Here is an 18,456-nt window from a genome sequence, read left to right as displayed (position 1 = left end):
GTAAAACAGGCTCTCCCAGGTTCAGTAAAAACGTAGGTGGAGCTAAGATGGATGACATGTCCCTAATGATAGTGTTACTTTAAAAAAAAATGTTTTAATAATGAATATGAATAATAAGTTGCCCACAATACTATACACACTATAAGTATTGAATATACAGTAATAATAGTAATATTGTACTGGAGATAGTATGTGAAAAAAACAGATTGAAAAAAACAAGCTAACAAAATTAAGGTGGTCACCGTTGTTCAATTGTTCACCTCCAAATTCCCGAATTCCTCCTTGTGATCGTGTTGTAGTGCTCCAGTCTGTTTCACTTCTAATCGTTTTTTTTTTTTCTTCTTGAGATCGCGTTGTGGAGTATTCACTCTGGTTGTCATAACAGCCACATGTTGTAAGCTACCAGCATCGATAATGTCGCCCGTCACAAGGCAATGCTATACATATGTGTGACGAGTTGTAGCTTCTTCGTAGAGCTTCCGATGACAAGAGGCAACAGGGACGAAATGCACACCCAGCACGAGCAGCCGTCATGAGCCGATTTTAAAAACTAACAAGAGGAATGGGATGCTAACAATGGAGCTCCCACTGTAACTGTATACTCAGAAAGTAACTGATTTCGGCCAGCAGGATTCACACAGTTTTGGAGATATATACGGGTATCCACATCAACTCAGTTTCCACACGCTTGTAAATTTCACGCAGATTTCCCACTTGGTAGATTTCTCCTTTTTTTCCTTTTTTAAAAACTTGTGCTAAGATGCTTTCAGCAGTATTGACGCTTCAATTCAGCCTATAAGCATATAGGGCCTCATTTATGAGAAATGACTCATCGCTGCGTGAAAGCAGCGATGCGTCACTTCTCAGTGCGCACTCCTTGCGACATGATTGATGCGTCATATTTATGATATGACGCATCATGTCGCAAGGAGTTACAGATACGTCAGTATTTCTGACGTATCTGTAAGCGCAAAAGTGACGCATTGCTGGAGTGTGTCACAAAAGTGACGCAACTCCAGCAATGGGTCCTTTCACATGGGGCAAGCCCCATGTGAAAGGGCCTGTGCCAGTCTTACGCCTGCTGTGAGGCAGGCGCAAGAAATTGACGCATTTGTTTCCTAGAAGTGGCGCAGTGAAATCACATAGATTTCACTGCATCACTTCTACGACCCTTTCTTGCGTTAGAACGCCTCCCCTGCATACATTATACCTGGCGTAGGTATAATGTAGCGCAGGGGTTTACAAAGTGACGCATCTACCTAGATGCGTCACTTTGTAGATATGGTGCAACAAGGCATATTTTTTACGCTGCTGGTGCGTCACAAAAAGTGACGCACCGGCGGCGTAAAAGTGACGCATGAGGCCCTAACTCTTAGCGCAGTCAGCATTCAGACAGTTTTATACGCAGTTGATGCCGGTTTCACAGCATTCTTACTAACAAGGACACCGCTCACTTCCACGTTAGGTGGCTCTTACCCTGGGCTCACGGAATTAGAGTTAGAGTCAATAGTATTACGATCCAGCTGATTCTTCTCTAGATGTTCTTGTTGTAACAACATTTCACCATCAGCACATCGTGGATAATGTCGAGTAAAAATTCAATTAATCCTTACTTGTCTAGAGGTTGATAACACACAGTCTCTGCCCAGTGTGCCCTCATGGAAAATTGCATCTCATCCTCGTCGCCACTTTTAAGAGGCGCAGACAAGTTATTTGTAGTAAGAACTTTTATTAAGTTCACAGGAACAGCCCCCAAACATGTCCTCACACTGCAACTGCCAGCTCTTCTCTTCTGGTCAACTCAGAACAAAGCATCCTGGTTACCATGGAAGGAATGCTGAGCAAGTCTTCTCACTGTCATGAGTAGATGATTATCTCCTTGCTGGTTTCAGTGAATGAGTTAGTAATAACCTTCTCACTGTCATCAGTGAACGAGTAATAATCTCTTCACTGTCATGTTTACTTTAGTTAGCAATAATCTCCCTGTTGACATCGTGAATGAGTTCATAATAATATCGATGTCATAATTAGGTAATATCCTCCTTGCTGTCATCAGTGTATGAGTTTGTAATAATCTTCTCATTGTAAGGAGTAAGTACTGATCTCTTTGCTGTCCTGAGTAAGTAATAATGCCACTGACATGAGCATGAGTTAGAAATAATCTCTTCGTGGCCATCATTCACTGAGTTACTCATAACCTCTCTTTCATGGCAGAGTGAGTTTGTAATAATCTCCTATCATGAATGAGTGAGTTATGTAATCTTTGTTGGATGCCTCTGTTGCTGTCTCAGGATTTAATTGTGGCTTTAGTACTTGGGTGTGGCCAAGTTGGAGTGGCATATGTTTCTTTGTAATTTCCCATTAGAGTCTAGGAGTAAACACTGCAACTGCCACTAGGTTGAGTTGCACACTCATTCCCTGTTACTTCAAGTTGATATTGTTGATTGTTATCCACAAAGAGCAATATGGTATGGGGCCAAGACCAACAAAAATCAAAGACTGCTGGGTAGATTTAGAGTTTGGCGGACAGGTTTCTCTGTCACAAATGGTGTGCCCAAAATGTGATGGAGCTCCCTGTCCCCCAGATGGATGGCCTGCTGCCTCATTTGGAGATGGATGGACCATCAGCTTTCCATCGACAGCACCCATGGAACCCATTTGATACTTTGAACGATTTCCAACGTTTTTCTGACCTTTCACACAAGAGATTACCAGACACTGCTGTCTATAGAGAGCCATTCCTGTGAATGGGGCACAAGAAATGAGATTTGCAGTAAAGAAGTTCATAGTAATATTCTAAAGACAGTGCAAGAGTGTGCAAAGCAATAAGGACACAGCACACATGAAAGATTGTATGTAAGTTATTTTGGCTTTGTATCAACATTCATTATAACAATTGGGTGTAGCCAATGTTTCTTCATAATCAAGGGTCAGATCACATACATTGGGAGGTTGCATATGATTTGCCGAATGATTAGTAAAAAATTATTGAAAATGTGGCGACAGATTTACAAAAAAAGTTTGGTGTTCGGAACTGCACCAAATTCAGCAGTGCCACGCGCAATCATTTTCAAAATGCAGGGATGAGCTGTATTTCACAAGAATATGGCACACACAGTGGTGCGCCCTATTCTTGAGAAATACAGCTCAACGTAGCCTTTAGTGCCAGTGCAAAAAAGCTGCCTAACAGAAGTGCAGGCACCTTGCCGCCATGTTGCATGGGCGCCTGCACTGCAGGGGTGATTGTTTATGTGCAGGAGGGATACCTTCCTCTACATAGAAAAACAATAATGGTGATTTGCGGTGAACAGCCTTTACAACGAAACTTTTACAACGCACTACCATTACGACGCAACTTTTACAACGCAAACCATTACAACGCATAGCGCTGGGGGGCGCTCTAGGATAGGGAATAGGTTTAATGTACTATCCAGCACCTTCCCTACTATCCACAGGGACTGGAGTTGGAATAGTAAATTAAACTATTCACTATCCAGCGCCCAAAAGCATTATGCGTTGTAATGGTATGCGTTGTAAAACTTGCGATGTAAAGGTAGGCGTTGTAAAAGTATGCGTTGTAACGTCATACATCCCTCTGCACTTTCTATTTGTGCCGCAGAATGTATCACCCATGGAAAGAGCAAAAAGCGAGGTAGGAACTAAACATTTCTCCTCGCATTGCCATCTTAATGCCTGGTCATCCATGGCATTCGTTTTTTGGAGCTGCCTCACCTTGTAAATCAGAGGCAGCTTCAAAAAGCAATGGATAATGCAGTGGAACGCCCACAGCAACACCCATTACACTCCCTTTTGCTGGACTGCGGAAGAAAAGGGCATATTTAAAAAGTGGCGTTAAGCCACGTAAAGTGGCTTAGCTCCACTTTGTAAATATGAGAAATTAAGTTACGCTCTGGTGGCGATAGGGGCTTGTAAATATGCCCCCAAGTCTACAAAAAATATGAACATTCTGAGTGGGCCACACGTTAAGGGGAATTTCTCACTCATGCATAAGTTACCAGGCAAAAGTATTTGACGTAGTTTTTTATATATATTTGTATGAACTTTTAAAACATTCAATCACTGGATATCACTGTAGCATATAAGTTATATATTTGATAATTACTTATCATAGACCTCTTAGCAGTGCTAGACATTCATGCTAAAAGACTACATTGAGTGAACACAAATCGCAGAATAGCCACCAGTGCATTAGAGTGACATTAATGCAGCACTAACACAGTGCGTCATCACATGATTATACTTAGCAGTGTAGTGTGTATGTGTGTCAATTTGTCCTGTTTGGGGTTCAGAGAGGTGGCATATTTCAGCCTTTTTGCCAACAACTTGGGGGAATAGCATCAAGGCCATGCGATAATTATCGCTGAGCGCTCTTAGCGCAAGGATAATTATCGCCGGCCAACTCTGAATTTTATCGCGGAGATAGTGTGCTATCAGCAATGCTTATCTCCAAAGCAATAAAATTCAGAGCGCAAGCTGCCAATTGTGCGATTATCGCTGTAAATACAGCGATAATCACACAAGGTTTGGCGAAAGCTTGCTGATAGGGCAAGGCATGCTTAGCCATGATATCCACCTTACATAGGAAATCATGGCTAAGTCACTTTTGATGCTCAAGTGAACTACCACTACTGGCAGGTAACGCCGCGCACTGTGCATGTATAGTCCAGGTGGACTCTATTGGTTAAGACAAAAACAGTTATCTAATAAATTATACACATTCAACAATTTTTCAAGGAAATAAACCTGTTATTTCTTTATGTATATGTCCACAAAATGTATCAATTAGAATACACAGATTAATTTTTGCATCTTACATATAAGAGTCAACAAATGAATCGCTTGTTGGTCCATTAAATCATGGAACCAATCAAATAATGCTCAACATTGAAATACATTTTTTCATTCTTCATTAACAGAAAATAGTTAACAATGACTTTCTTGGCAGTGCCCGATGCATTTCGGGACAGTGATGTCCCTTCTTCAGGGGCAATCTGTAAAACCAAAAAGCGACTATTCAAGATTTACAATGAGGTAAGATAGATAACAATACAAAGTGCTATACACTAAAAGACGTGACATAACCATGAGCGGGTCATAACATCAAGGTAAACAATAGTATAGTGTGCACACTGTTCACGTGTCATAGAAAACTCGAGTGGCCAAACCACATAAGTCACTTTTGAAGCAGGCGGAAGGAAAGTAGCGATAACAGAGGTTATCGCTACTTTGCTTGTGGCTCTGCAGATTAGCGTGCCCATTGATAATTGGAGAAATGCCGCTTAGCTCATTAGAGATGCAAAGATGGGCGTTGGGGGAAAGGGGGATAATGCAAGGATTCACGCAAATGCGTGACCTTGCTGATTAGACAATAAAATTATCGCTGCTTTCCGTCCAAAAACAGGCGCTAAATCGGCAATAATTTTATCTCCGGAGCTTGATGACATACCCCTTGAATATGAAAGTTATTCCACTCTGCAGATTTTGTGTTTGTGAGAAATCAAAAGGCCCACTTTTGTGCTACTTTAGCTCTTTTTCTTACCAGGGCACGAGCAGACCATCTGTGATGACAAACCATAGATCTTCACACACCTGTTCAGCTCCCGAGCAGTTGGGTCTGCAGCTAGCAGTCAAAATTGTGCTGGCACTCAGCACCAGTGCTGTGTTCACTAGAGTTTGCTCCTTTGTATTTTATGTATTATCAGTGTTGTCGAGCGGGACAAAGCTATAGACTAGCAGATCTGGCTCATGCATACCATTAAAGTGGTTTATGCATCTAGAATATTTAGTCCGGAAAAAGATGCTGTTAATATGCCTAATCTCAAAACTGTGGGACCTACTTAGAAAGGTAACTTTGCAAGTGAGTAAATCAGCATGTGTAAATGTACCCTTACGGTTTGTAGTAAATGTATTACTTTTGGCTATTCAAGATTTCAGAGTGTAACAGCAGTGGATCCAGGTATGGCGTATATTCAACCGTACAAATGTCCAACCATTGGTACTCCAACATCCTCCCATAGAGAATATGAAGGCCGGGACTTAAAGTAAAACCCCATAGATCATAATGTTAGTATAAACTAAAGTATTTAAAAAAATTAAAAATAAAAATACGTTAGGTAATGTAAAAACTGTATAAATACAAATATTATTTCATGATAAAATATTTCATAACTTTTTAAAATGTAAAAATAAATGTAACATTAGAAAATTGAAATTAATGTAAAATAATCTTATATGCAATGTTTGTTATTTTAATATATAGGGAATGCAAACATTTTGCATCTCTTTCTAAAAAATATCTAAATACATAATTTTAATTAAATATTTAGTAAAAAAAACAACTTAACAGAGTGAAGTTACTAGTAGTAACTTTTCGCACATAGGTTAAGTTCTCCTCCACTTGGGCAAAGGTCTCCTTTTGGTAAAGTATATGGAAAAATAAAAAAAATATTAAACTTTCAAAAATGTTAGGAAAAATATTCTTAGGTTCAGTATTACATGCAAATTAATTTTATATAGTTATTTTAAATGTAGAATACAATAAAATGCTACAGCACAATTAACCTAATGTTAAAATAAATATGTAATTATTTTAAGCTATCTGTTGAGAACCTACAGGTGCTGCATGAGGGCAGAGGGATCCGAAATCTGTGAACCCAGAAGGATGTCCTCATAGAAAATAGAGTCCACAAGACTGTGATCATGTTCATTTCCTTTTTTGTTGGGTCATTGTCATCACAAAGTAGTTGAACAAGTTACAGAAACTTCACTCTTTTCAGAATAGATCATGTTTAATTAGTGTTTGTCTCTGATTGCAGAATTGGTTATAACATCAGGAGGCAAGAACATTCCCCCAGTTCCAATAGAGAACGCTCTGAAAACTGAGGTTCCCATCATCAGTAATGCTGTGTTAGTAGGCGACAAGAGAAAGTTCTTGTCGATGCTGATCACCCTGAAGGTAAGTACAGTTTGCCTCTGCTGAAAAGTCTAATGTGATAGATAAGGCATCCTTCATATGCATCAAACTAAAAAAAAAAGGGAGAAACTGTCTTTCTGATCACTTTGAAGGCAAGAAGGAAGAGATTGCACATGCTGTTCACTCTACAAGTAAGGTTGAAGAACACATGCATGCTGATTTCTGTTCAGGGGAGGAGAGCGAGTGCTTGGAAAGAATGTCAATTTAAAAATATTGGGAGATAGAAATATAATAAACTAAATATTGTGACACACAAATATTGCAATACAAAAATATTGTTGACAAGAATTTCATTTGTTACTGTAAGTAATATCGTTGTCAATATCATCAGTGTTTTAATTTCGTTTTCACTATCAGAGTCATTAAAAATATGATTTTTAAGTTATTTCAATGTGTTTTAGTTGATATAATAATGTTTGCGTGATTGTTTATATAAATGTTATTAATTGTTTATTAAGTATAGCTTATCATTTTAAATGAATTTTAAACACAGATATAAGTGTATATTTATATATAGTAGTAATATTAGTAGAATATATGTAATCTACATTAGGTTACATTTATATATTGAACTATTTACAATTACTACTTTAAACTCTATTTATTTTAAAATAATCAATATTTGTATCTATTTCTGGATGATATTAGTGGGTTCTTCACAGGTTTCAAGTTTTTTATTAGTTTAGCACAGTTACTTAAAACTATTGCTGTACAAAGTCTACTTTAACATGAATATAAAATTTAGTTTTTAGCACATTTATCAAATAAAAACAAGGCTAAAAAGCAATTTACAAGGCTTAGTGGCCAATATGCTTATCGAGGAGCAGTATTATGGTTGCCTATGTGAGCGTTTTGCTATGCTTGGCCGGATAAAATAGTTAATACAGAGGGTACTGGGCCAAGGGACGGAAAAAGTCTGTAATGAGTCTTTGAGGGGGAGGGGGAGGAAGCATGGCAACCAAGGGGGGTAATAAAAGATTGTCCAAAAGTCTCACAAATTTTCCAAACCTAGCAAGTGCTTGAATGTCAGTAGATGTAAAGCACAAGGCCGAGGCCTCCCAGCACGTCCTGGCGCCCCATTTTAGGAACAAGGGTTTCAAAAGGGACCTCCTAGGGGCTGCTAGTGCCGGGCAGCAGCACAGGAGATGCAGCCATGATTCGGAGTGGTATTTGCACAGCCTGCATGCTCCCCCCTCGCTTGTTGGGGCCCATTTATTAAAGGCCGTCGAGCGCAGGCCTAGAAGTCGCATAAACATTATGTTCTTCCTAGCCACTTTGCTTAAGTTTTCCTGGCAGTATGCTTGTGGACGCCCAAGAAGATACGAAGAGTTCAAGGGGAGCAGAATGGTTGATGCCTTTAGAGCCTGCAGATCCATGGACTGAGAAATAAGTTTGACTTGCTTATTGATGGTGCTTTTCCAGGCCGAGTACGGAATAGTGACTGAGGGGAGAGATGACTCTTCAATCTCTAACACTCTTATGGCCTTTATAATCTGGGTGATCCAGGGATTGCCGGGGCTAGACAGGATTCCTTTTAGCTGGAATTTAAGAGTGTTATCACCTGCTTTTAGGGTCCTAATAAAGTATTTCAGGGTGTCAGCCTCGCAGTAAAGAGATTGTCTTTGTAGGCCCAGCTCCAGTCGTAGTCTTGCCCGCTGAATAAAACTTGGCAGATGGAAAAGTTTTTTATAGGTGGAGATTTGGGCGAGCTCAAGACTAGAGGAGCACGCTCCAGGGAAGGCCTGGTGTCCATAAGTTAATGCAGGAAGTAGAGTGGCTTTAGCCACCTTCAGGATGGCTTCTGCAGAGGGGCTGCTCAGAGTTTGGTTCAGCCGGGTCAGGGAGTATGTAATTGCGCCTGCTCTCTTTTGCAGAGCGGCTAGGTGAGCTGTAGGCCTGGACGTCTCGTTGAACCAGACACCCAAGTAATTACATTTTACTGTTGTATTAATCCTGGCGGGTCCGATGTTCCATGCCAGCCTTTTCTTGTTCTTACATCTGCCAAATACCAGTACCTTCGTCTTTGCCTGGTTGATTTTCAGGGCATTGGCGGAGTTATATGTATGAAGCATATTTAATGCCCGTTGGAGACCCGATTTTGCTTGGTCCATTATTACAATATCATCTGCATATTGTAATATGTGAAGAGGCTTTTTGGCGGGACCCAATTTTGGCGGGAGAAGATTACTATTCTCCAAGAATGTTCAGAGGTCGGCTGTGTAGAGATTGAACAGCAGTGGGGCGAGAACACAGCCTTGCTTTAGCCCGTCTTCGACGGCAATTCTTGAGGAAAGTGTCTTTGGGCTGGTTTTGATTCGCACCCACGTGTTCTTATGCAGAGAAATTAGTGCGCCTAGTAGGTCATGCGGGATCCCCTATTTGTTCAGCTTCCTCCACAAGATGTTCCGAGACACTTTGTCAAAAGCCGCGCTGTAGTCTATAAAGCAGCAATAGAGTGGAAGATGGTTTTTTGTGCAGCTTTTTGACTCAGAGCGGCTAGAGTAATGATGTTGTCTATTGTGGAAGCCGATGCCCGGAACCCAGTTTGGTAGTATGGTAGTATATTATTTTCTTCGACCCATTTTTCCAGCAACCGAAGGAGACATCGAGCGTATGCCTTTGCCTCCAGGTCTAATAGGGCAATGAGGCGGTAGTTAGCCGGTGACGCAGGGTCACCTTTCTTGAATATGGAGCATTGAGTCGAACCTAACCAAGAGTCTGGGAGCTGGCCTGTCGCGAAAACGTTGTTAAATAGGGGAGTCAGAAGGTCAGCCCACTCTTCCGGGGCGCATTTAAATATCCCAGCTGGTAGACCGTTGGGCCCTGGAGCTCCGTCTTTTTTTATGGCTCGCAGATACTTGGTGACCTCGGCTGCAGTGGTCAGTTCGAAAGTTTCTATTTGAGTGTTAAAGCAGCACGATCTCTTAGTTCTATCTCCACGGGGTCGCCAGAGTCGCTGCGATATAGATCGGACACGTGCAGGGCCCACGCTTCTTCACAGACTGCATTTCCTCTCGTCTTGTTGGTGGAGCGGAGTTTGTTCATATAGTTCCAAAACTGGGACTGACTTTTGCTCTTGAGAAGGGCAAAGATTTTTACCCACTCAGACTGTTCTTTGAGTCTCTTGGTCTCCCATAAGGATTTCTTGTAGGTCGTCCGCAGCGATGCCACCTTTTTGGCGGAGTGCACAGTTCCAATCAGATTGTGCAGTCGGACGGCCTTCCTGAGGGTCTTTCTTTGGAAGGCTAGCAGTGGGTCATGGGTTTGCTTCGTGTGTGTCGCCCGAATGTTCTATGATGGAGCGCGGGCCCTGCCAGGAGATCCTGTAGCTTAGCGATGGAGTTATCCCACCGGTGGTGTGATTCTATCGGGGCAATGTGACTGAAGTTACGCATTTCGCCGTTGAGCCAGGTTCCCACCTTGGCGGATCCCTGTGAGTCCCATTTGATTCTCCTAACCATAGTGTGCAATTCAACTCGCGTTGAATGCCCCACCTCTGCCGTTTCGAGGGCAACTTGCACTTGCAGGTCCAGTGTGGCCACTATGGGGTTATGGTCACTCTCCAAACGGTAGGGAATTTCCATCCTGGCCAGACGATTACCCAGAAGCGGGGAAAGAAAGATGTAATCAATGGTAGAGATTCTCCTAAATGTTGGCAAGAAATGAGCATCCGGGAGCAGTTCCAGCGAGATTTGCTGAGCCGAGCGGAAGTTATGGGTTATTAGAAAAGTGATCATCGCTTCTTGCTCTTTGTTTTTCCAAGCTAAGAGGCCGTTGGATGCGAGGTCTTTGATGTTGAAGTCTCCTAGTAGCAGTACCTCCATGGATGCAAATTCCGCTAGAAGGTCTTCCAGTTGTTTTATCATCAGGTCCGTTGCAGATGATTTTGCGGTTTTTGCTGTATTATGATAAATGTTAATTAGGAGGATAGAGCGTGCCCTGCCTGAAAAAGACAGACCGGTAATCAGAACCATCTGCCCTGCCGTCAGGTTCCGAGTGATGGGTGTGGCCGTTAACTTGCACCTGTGGCTGATGAAAATGGAGAGGCCCCCTGAGGGTCTTCCATAAGAGTTGACTTTAGCGGCCGGTTGAAAAAGTTCATGATAGCCAAGGAGAGGCGATGGGGATAGAGACCAGGTCTCCTGAAAGCAGATTATGTCGTTTTGTTCAGGAATTCAACGGCTGATTTTGAAGCTAGGGTTGACTTTAGCCCGCTCGTGTTCCAAGTTGTGATAGTTAGTTTGGAATCGGGCCAGTTGGTGTTCTTATTAGGAGGATCGCTGTTGCTGGGCAAAGTTGATTGATGACTCTGGGACTGAGTCTCCGTAGCGCATGTCGTTGACATGGGGGACAGGGCAATTCAATTTACAGCTTATCGTACGTTGGTTTTTATAGCATGCAATGTTTAGGAGATTGTCCGCTTTCGACGCTTCTGTAAGCCAGGCATGGGTTGCGCCCCGGGACCCCTTCAGTACGCTGGTAAGCTGTTTCGCAGGGGCCTGTGGGAGAAGGACGTGGGGGTATTTTTGTTGGGTGGGGACCCACGTTTCAATGCCCCAGTTTTCAAATTGGTTGGCTTCCTTAAAAATTGCATTCCTAATGGATTCCTGGGACCACATTGTAATGGTGGCCTCAAAGTCCCCTCTCCCTGGTATTGTGGAGAACTTGACTGACGTAAGGTCTGAGGAGGTGAGCCCGGCCAGTGCTGGAATGCAGTTGAACAGGCGGAGGAGATTGCGTCTGTTAAGAATATCATGTGGGCCCTTGTGCTCGTAGTGTGGATAAAATACTAGTTCTGCTCTCTTTTCCGGGCTCCTGGCTGTACCAGGTAAAGGAGCTGTCGCCATCTGAAGTAGGAAGCGAGCTTCAGGTGGGTAAATAGACCTCCCCGATTGGCTTGTCATACCCGAGGCCTGTGGCACTTGAGGCAAAAAGTACCTTTGCGGCTGTAGGTGGAGGTCACAGCAGGCTTTAGTTAAGTCTTCTAATTGATGGGGCGCACTGCGGTCTGTGGCAATGCCCACTATTGGGCTGTGAAGAACCGTGTTCGTGATTTCTGCCATTCCCTGGGGTTGAGGTGGACTATTCCGGTCTTCCATTTTTGCTTCAGTGAGCTGTGCGGGGTTGTTCTGATTCCCAGCGCTGTAGTCTTTGGTACTTGTTCCTATAGATTTGTTTGGCAGTAATACATTTACTGTAGTTGAGGTGTGCACTTCTGAGGCTCTTGTGATCCCGGAGCTCCCCAGGGTTGATGACCCGTGCTGTTCGCTGGTGGCCATTGAGCCAGCGGGGGACTTACTTTTCTTGTTGTGTTTTATTTCAGGTTTTACAGGTGGGTTGAAAATGGGGAAGTAGGGGAGACCCCTTGATTTATTAACTGGTAGACTGGGTGCCACTAACCCTTCATGCCCGATCTTCTTTTCAATAAGCGTTGTTTTTTAGATTGTTTTTTTAGTTTTTTTCTTTCCCGCCTTGACAGTGAGGTTTTCGTTGGAGGCTTAGGAACGCTGTGAATCAGGTCCGTGAGGGTTCCTTTGGGGCGGTCGGATCGCGTGGTTGATACTTGCGTCGATGTGGTTTCGGTGAGATCCAAACCCGCTGAGAGCGGGCCGGGGCTGGTCCCTAATGGAAGGCTGGCCGAACTTTTAATAGCTTGGTCGGCACAAGGGGGTGTATTTTTTCTCACAGGGCATGGGCCCGCTAGTGCGGCGGAGCGTAAAGGGTCTTCAAGGATAGGTGAAGTTTGAAACTCTTGCATGAGCGTAGGCTGAGATGTTCCTTGTCTGCTGCTGTGGCACTCTACGCTGTTCAGGATTGCGCCCATGTTTTTAGGGAGGGACGAGAGATTGTTGATTATTGGGCTGCAGGGACAGGAACTCTGATTGCCCATTGTCCCCGCCAGGTCTTCGAGGGTGCGTATCCTGGAGCCCAGATCCAACAATATTGATGCCAAAGTTTGCATTAGATCGATCTGCAGCTCCATTTTCTGCGACTGCCATAGCGTAGCCTTGGCAATCGCGTCTTGTTTGGCATGGAGGGATGTCAGTGAGACCGAAATGGAGTTTATGGGGTCCGGCAGAGTGAACACGGATGATTCCTGGTCCTCTGGAGGGTTTCTGAAGAAGTTTGAGGAGGGACTGAAGCCTGGTGAGTGGGCGAGTGATTCCTCAGTTCGACTTTCTAAGGAGGCCAGGAATCGGTTGGATAGTTTGTGAGATAATGAGAGGCCTTTGTTTTTTGGGCTCTTGTCTGAAGGTAGGGAGACGTTCCGGCTAGTGGAAGGGGCCCCTGAGCATACAATTGGACTGGGTTGTAGTTGAGCCTTCGATGTTAAGTCTGCAATATAACAATTGTCGGTATGTTTAGATGGTGACAACGGGACACTGCCATGGACTTGGGCTTCGACTTCTAGCTTAGTCGCGTTGTTTAAAATCGTGATGTCTGTAGATTCTGAGCTGAGGGCTGGTAAGGCTGTGTTTCCAGGTGCTGCAGAGAAGGCGGACAGTGAAAGAAGAGGGCTGTCATGAGTCGTGACAGCAACCTCCTGGGAGAGGATGAGCAGCTGGTGTGTCTTGTGAAATGACTCATGGATTGTCTCGTGTGTGGTGGAAGGTCCGGGTGAGGGTAGAGAGGGTTTCTCCGGGGTTGAGTTTTTAACGTAGGCAGGTCCGGGGGAGCAGAGGTTGTCCATCTGGGTGTCAGCTTTTAAGTCTGTATCCTGCTGAGATGATTGGATAGAGGAAAAGACCTTTTGGACAGGGGTTTTAGTAAAGAAGTCGCTAATCCGAGGTTGCAATTGCGCTGGCGATGATAGGCCGCCTGTGTTTGACGTCTCGTCTTTGGGTGGGGGCGACTCCTGCTGGACCCCTCCAGGGGAGGCGGAGCGGAGGGTAGTACATTTCCTCCGTGGGAGTCTTCTGAGTTGCTTGCGGTCTTCCATGGTAGGCCCCCAAGGTGTTGATTGGCGGTTTAACAGGGGGGGTGAAGGAGACTGCACTCCTCCTAGCCTATCAGGAGAGGTAAGTGCACGGAGGTTTAGGAAGAGAGCCAGAGAATAGGAACCAGGGCAGGGATTCACACCTGTTAACTGGTGGCCCCCCTCATCCCCCCTTAGCCTTGGTGACTTAGTAGTGGCTTGGCGGCGGCTAAGTGATGGTGTGGCGACTCCCCTTGACGCCAGGTCTTGCCCTTCCGGTTCATCCTGCGGGTTTGTTCATTGGGCGTTAGGCTTGAAGCTTTGCTCCCTTTGGGCTGCTGGAGAGTGGGAAACAGGTGAGCAGAATGAATGATGGAGCATCGGGTAGGGGTTTGGCGGTACCGTGATGACGGGTACTAGAGGGTGGTAGAAGGGTGGTAAGAGGGTGGTAGAAGGGTGGACTGGTAAGTGGCACACCTCAGCTCACCTCACCTCAGCTCACCTCTGCTGTCGAAGCCCGAATGCACCACGCACCTGCCAGGGCTCCCAGCAGTGCTCTTCTCTCTGTTCTCAATGTGCACGGGATACCACACCTCCTCCTCCTCTGCCTTGTGCCTGCCTTACGCCTTCAATGCTCCTTCAAGTGCTCCTTCAAGTGCTCCTCACCTCAGAGTCCTTTATGATCTTCTGTGGTCTTTGAGATCCCTTGATCCGGTGAGCAGCTCTGCGCTGTGCTTACTTGCAGATAAGGCCAGGACCTGGCGCTGGACTGTGCCGAGGAAAGGAATAGTCCGTTTCTACCTGCTGCCCGCCTTTCTCTTGGCGTTCTCAGCTCGCTTAGCAGGGGGAGGCGCAGGCTCCCGCTGAGCCGTTTGCTCCGGTTCCCTCGGTGGCGGTGCCTCGACTTAGCCGCTCTGGGTGAAGCTTTTGACCCCCCACCGCTGTGTGGAAATTGCACGGGGGCGGTAGCGGACCGGGGGCTATGGGCTGGGAATCGGATGCAAGCGCAGAATACCGAAACCGGTGATCCCAGACAAGCGCAGCCGGCGTCCCCCTTGCACTCTTGCTGACTCAGGATCGGCGTCTCTGGATGATATTAGTGTCTACAATATTTGTTTTCTGATATTTTTTTACTTACTGTTAAAAGTATAGGAGCATAATAATGTGCTAAAGGATATTTTTGTCAACAATATTATTTGCCACAATAGTGTGTCAGTGATCCGAAGTACAGTACTCACCTTTTCTGATCACTCCTTAGGACACCTCAGCTAGGAGTACAAAGCTTGTCTGTGCTGATCACTAGAAAGGTATGACGATCGAATTTCTTCATGCTCATCCATGCTGATCACTTCTAAATTAGGAGGACAGAGCGTGTCCCTCTGATGTCCAGTTGGTCATTCCTCAAATTGTTGGACAAGACTTGACCATGCTAGTTTTTCCTTATTTTAGAACATCAACATTGTCCATAGTGATCTCTTCTTAAGTAGAAGGGTAGAACGTGTCCATGCTGATTAATCCTCAGGTAAGTACAGCAACATCATTCCATAGTGATCTCTTCTCATCTAGAAGGGTAGAACGTGCCCATGCTGATTACTCCTCAGGTAAGAACATCAACCACATTCCATAGTATTCTCTTCTCAGGTAGAAGGGTAAAACGTGTCCATGCTGATTACTCCTCAGGTAAGAACATCGTCATTCCATAGTGGTCTCTGCTCAGGTAGAAGGGTAGAACTTGTCCATGCTCATTACTCCTCAGGTAAGAACATCAAAGTCATTGCATAGTGATCTTTTCTCAGGTAGACGGGTAGAACGTGTCCATGCTGATTACTCCTTAGATAAGAGCATCAACGTCATTCCATAGTAATCTCTTCTCAGGTAGAAGGGTAGAACTTCTCCATGCTGATTACTCCTCAGGTAAGAACAGCAATGCCATTCCATAGTGCTCTCTTCTCAGGTTGAAGGGTAGAACGGGTCCATGCTGATTACTCCTCAGGTAGGAACATCATCGTCATTCCATAGAGGTCTCTTCTCAGGTAGAAGGGTAGAACGTGTCCAAGCTGATTAATCCTCAGGTAAGAACATCAACTTCATTCCATAGTGATCTCTTTACAGGTACAGGGTAGAACGTGTCTATGCGGATTACCGCTCAGGTAAGAACATCAACATCATTCCATAGTGATCTCTTCTCAGGTAGAAGGACAGAACTTTTCCATGCTGATTACTTCTCAGGTACGAACATCAACCTCGTTCATAGTGATCTCGTCTCAGGTAGAAGGGTAGAACTTGTCCATGCTGATTACTCCTCAGGTAAGAACATCCATGTCATTCCATAGTGATCTCTTCTCAGGTAGAGGGTAGAACGTGTCCACGCTGATTACTCCTCAGGTAAGAACATTAACATCATTCCATAATGATCTCTTCTCAGGGAGAAGTGTAGAACGTGTCCATGCTGATTACTGCTCTAATAAGAACATCAACGTCATTCCATAGTGGTCTCTTCTCAGGTCGAAGGGTAGAATATGTCTATGCTGATTACTCTTCAGGAAAGAACATCAGCGTCAGTCAATAGTGGTCTCTTCTAGGGTAGAAGGGTAGAACGTGTCCATGCTGATTACTCCTCAGGTAAGAACATCAACCTAGTCCATAGTGATCTCTTCTCAGGTAGAAGGGTAGAACTTGTCCATGCTGATTACTTTAAATTAATCTAAATGTAAACTGTAAGCTTGGCGATGATGATTTCTCTGAAGACATTCGAGCAAAGATCACCCATATCGATTGGTCTGAAGACACTTGTCTATGCTTGCCTATGCCATAATGGATCCGTGCTGATCTCCCTAAAAATGAGGTGAAAGGCAGATAGGGAGCTATTATCCATGTTTATTGCTCTGAAGCCAAGAAAGGTCTTCCAAGAAATAACAAAGGAGACATAGGCTTGGGTTGTTCATTGGCAATGTTTCTAACAATTCAGCAGTAAAACAATATTTTACCCTCCATACATACTGTTCCACTAAGATGTAGTTTTATTGTGTATGTATTGCTCAAGAGACAGTTTTATGTATTTTGTCTGCACTCCTCATGTCCTGGTTTATATCTCTCCCATGTGCTGTAGTTCATGGTATGCTATGATAACTTTGCTTCATTTTAATGTTGTTCCCCTTTTTTATCTGTCATTATATGTTATATATATTACCTATATTTGAAAAACATGGCTTTGTTTGGATCTGCAATTCTTAAAACTAAATGTAGTTGTACGTGCTCAGTTCCACACACTCCCGTGGCTTAGCATTCTTTTTGTGTATGTCCCCTGAATCCTTAATGCTTTCCAGGCAACTAGGAAACCTTCTGTAAGGGGTTACCTTACAAGACAATTCTCCACTTTCTCCTAAGTTTGTATAAAGCAAACGTGTCTTCCTGCAATTCAGATGTATTTACACCATAACAGCTGAATTAAGTTTCTTTTTGTTGTCACCAATTTTTACAATACATTTTTATAAAATAAGTTCACTTTCAAAACAGAATCATTATAAAACATTAACAGTCATAGCTACTTATGGCTGTGATACCAATCCAAAATGAATTATCTCCATGCCATTTTCTGCCTTAAACCATCCATCCTCTCTCTTATTCACCTTTAACCCTTTACTGAGATTTGCATTTATTGTTTTACATATCATTCTGTCCATATCAAGTTTTGCAGAACTCTCATGAACTGGTAGAAACATTTTCTGTGGTTCATAATTCATAATTTTGGGCAATAAATCAAACACAAATAGGTCAGAAACAAGTTCTTGCTTGATATGGTGCTGATTTATCTGCTTTCAGTGTACCACAGATCCGAAAACACAGAGGCCCGGTGATGATCTGACCCCCGATGCCATCCGCCTCTGCCAGCAGCTGGGCAGCAGGGCTACGCGGGTGTCGGAGGTGGTGAAATCGAAGGACCCAGCAATCTACAAGGCCATCCAGGAGGGCTTGGACCGGGTGAACCAAAGGGCGGCTTTCAATGCTCAAAGGGTGAAGAAATGGACCATACTGGAAAAGGATTTATCTATAGATGGGGGTGAGCTAGGTGAGTACTACAAGCTGGAGTGATCAACTGTAGCATAACTATGGATGGTGACCAGCATGTGAGTACCTGAAAAATGTAAAAGAAAGAGTCATGATGATAGAGTGTTGAACTGTATGACTTTACATTGATGCAGAGAACTAAGCGAATACCGATAGTAACAAAAAAAATGGAAGAGACAGGTGAATACCAAGAGAATCGACAACAAACAACATGTAGTACTTATAGATGGTTTTGGCACAGGTGGACACAACACAACATGATCCTTCAATTAAAATGCAGATATATCATCATTTAGCGTGAATAAAGTGAAATTATGCTTGATGTCACCATCATGAAACTGAAGGGTTCTGATGATGTCACAGTTGTTGTCAGACAGAGTGGGGGCATGTGGTAAGCAAGTGATGCTGAGCCTAATTGTGTGGGCTGGTGTTATTTGCCACAGATGTCCCAGGGCCCATCCTACTATGGCTTAGGAAA

General features: G+C 43.8%; 1 protein-coding gene across 1 annotated transcript in view; it reads left to right on the top strand.

The window, feature by feature from the left end:
• The window catches only part of LOC144817691 (long-chain-fatty-acid--CoA ligase ACSBG2-like), a 432,359-nt gene that overhangs the window by 338,332 nt on the left and 75,571 nt on the right, over nucleotides 1-18,456 (top strand). The window contains exons 11-12 of the mRNA XM_078674438.1: nucleotides 6,837-6,976; nucleotides 17,733-17,979. Coding sequence (XP_078530564.1) covers nucleotides 6,837-6,976; nucleotides 17,733-17,979 — 387 coding nt within the window. The remainder of the gene's footprint in view (nucleotides 1-6,836; nucleotides 6,977-17,732; nucleotides 17,980-18,456) is intronic.

This window comes from Lissotriton helveticus, chromosome 2_1, assembly GCF_964261635.1.
Source record: "Lissotriton helveticus chromosome 2_1, aLisHel1.1, whole genome shotgun sequence".
Classification (NCBI taxonomy): domain Eukaryota; kingdom Metazoa; phylum Chordata; class Amphibia; order Caudata; family Salamandridae; genus Lissotriton; species Lissotriton helveticus.
This window is presented reverse-complemented; position numbering and strand designations above follow the sequence as displayed.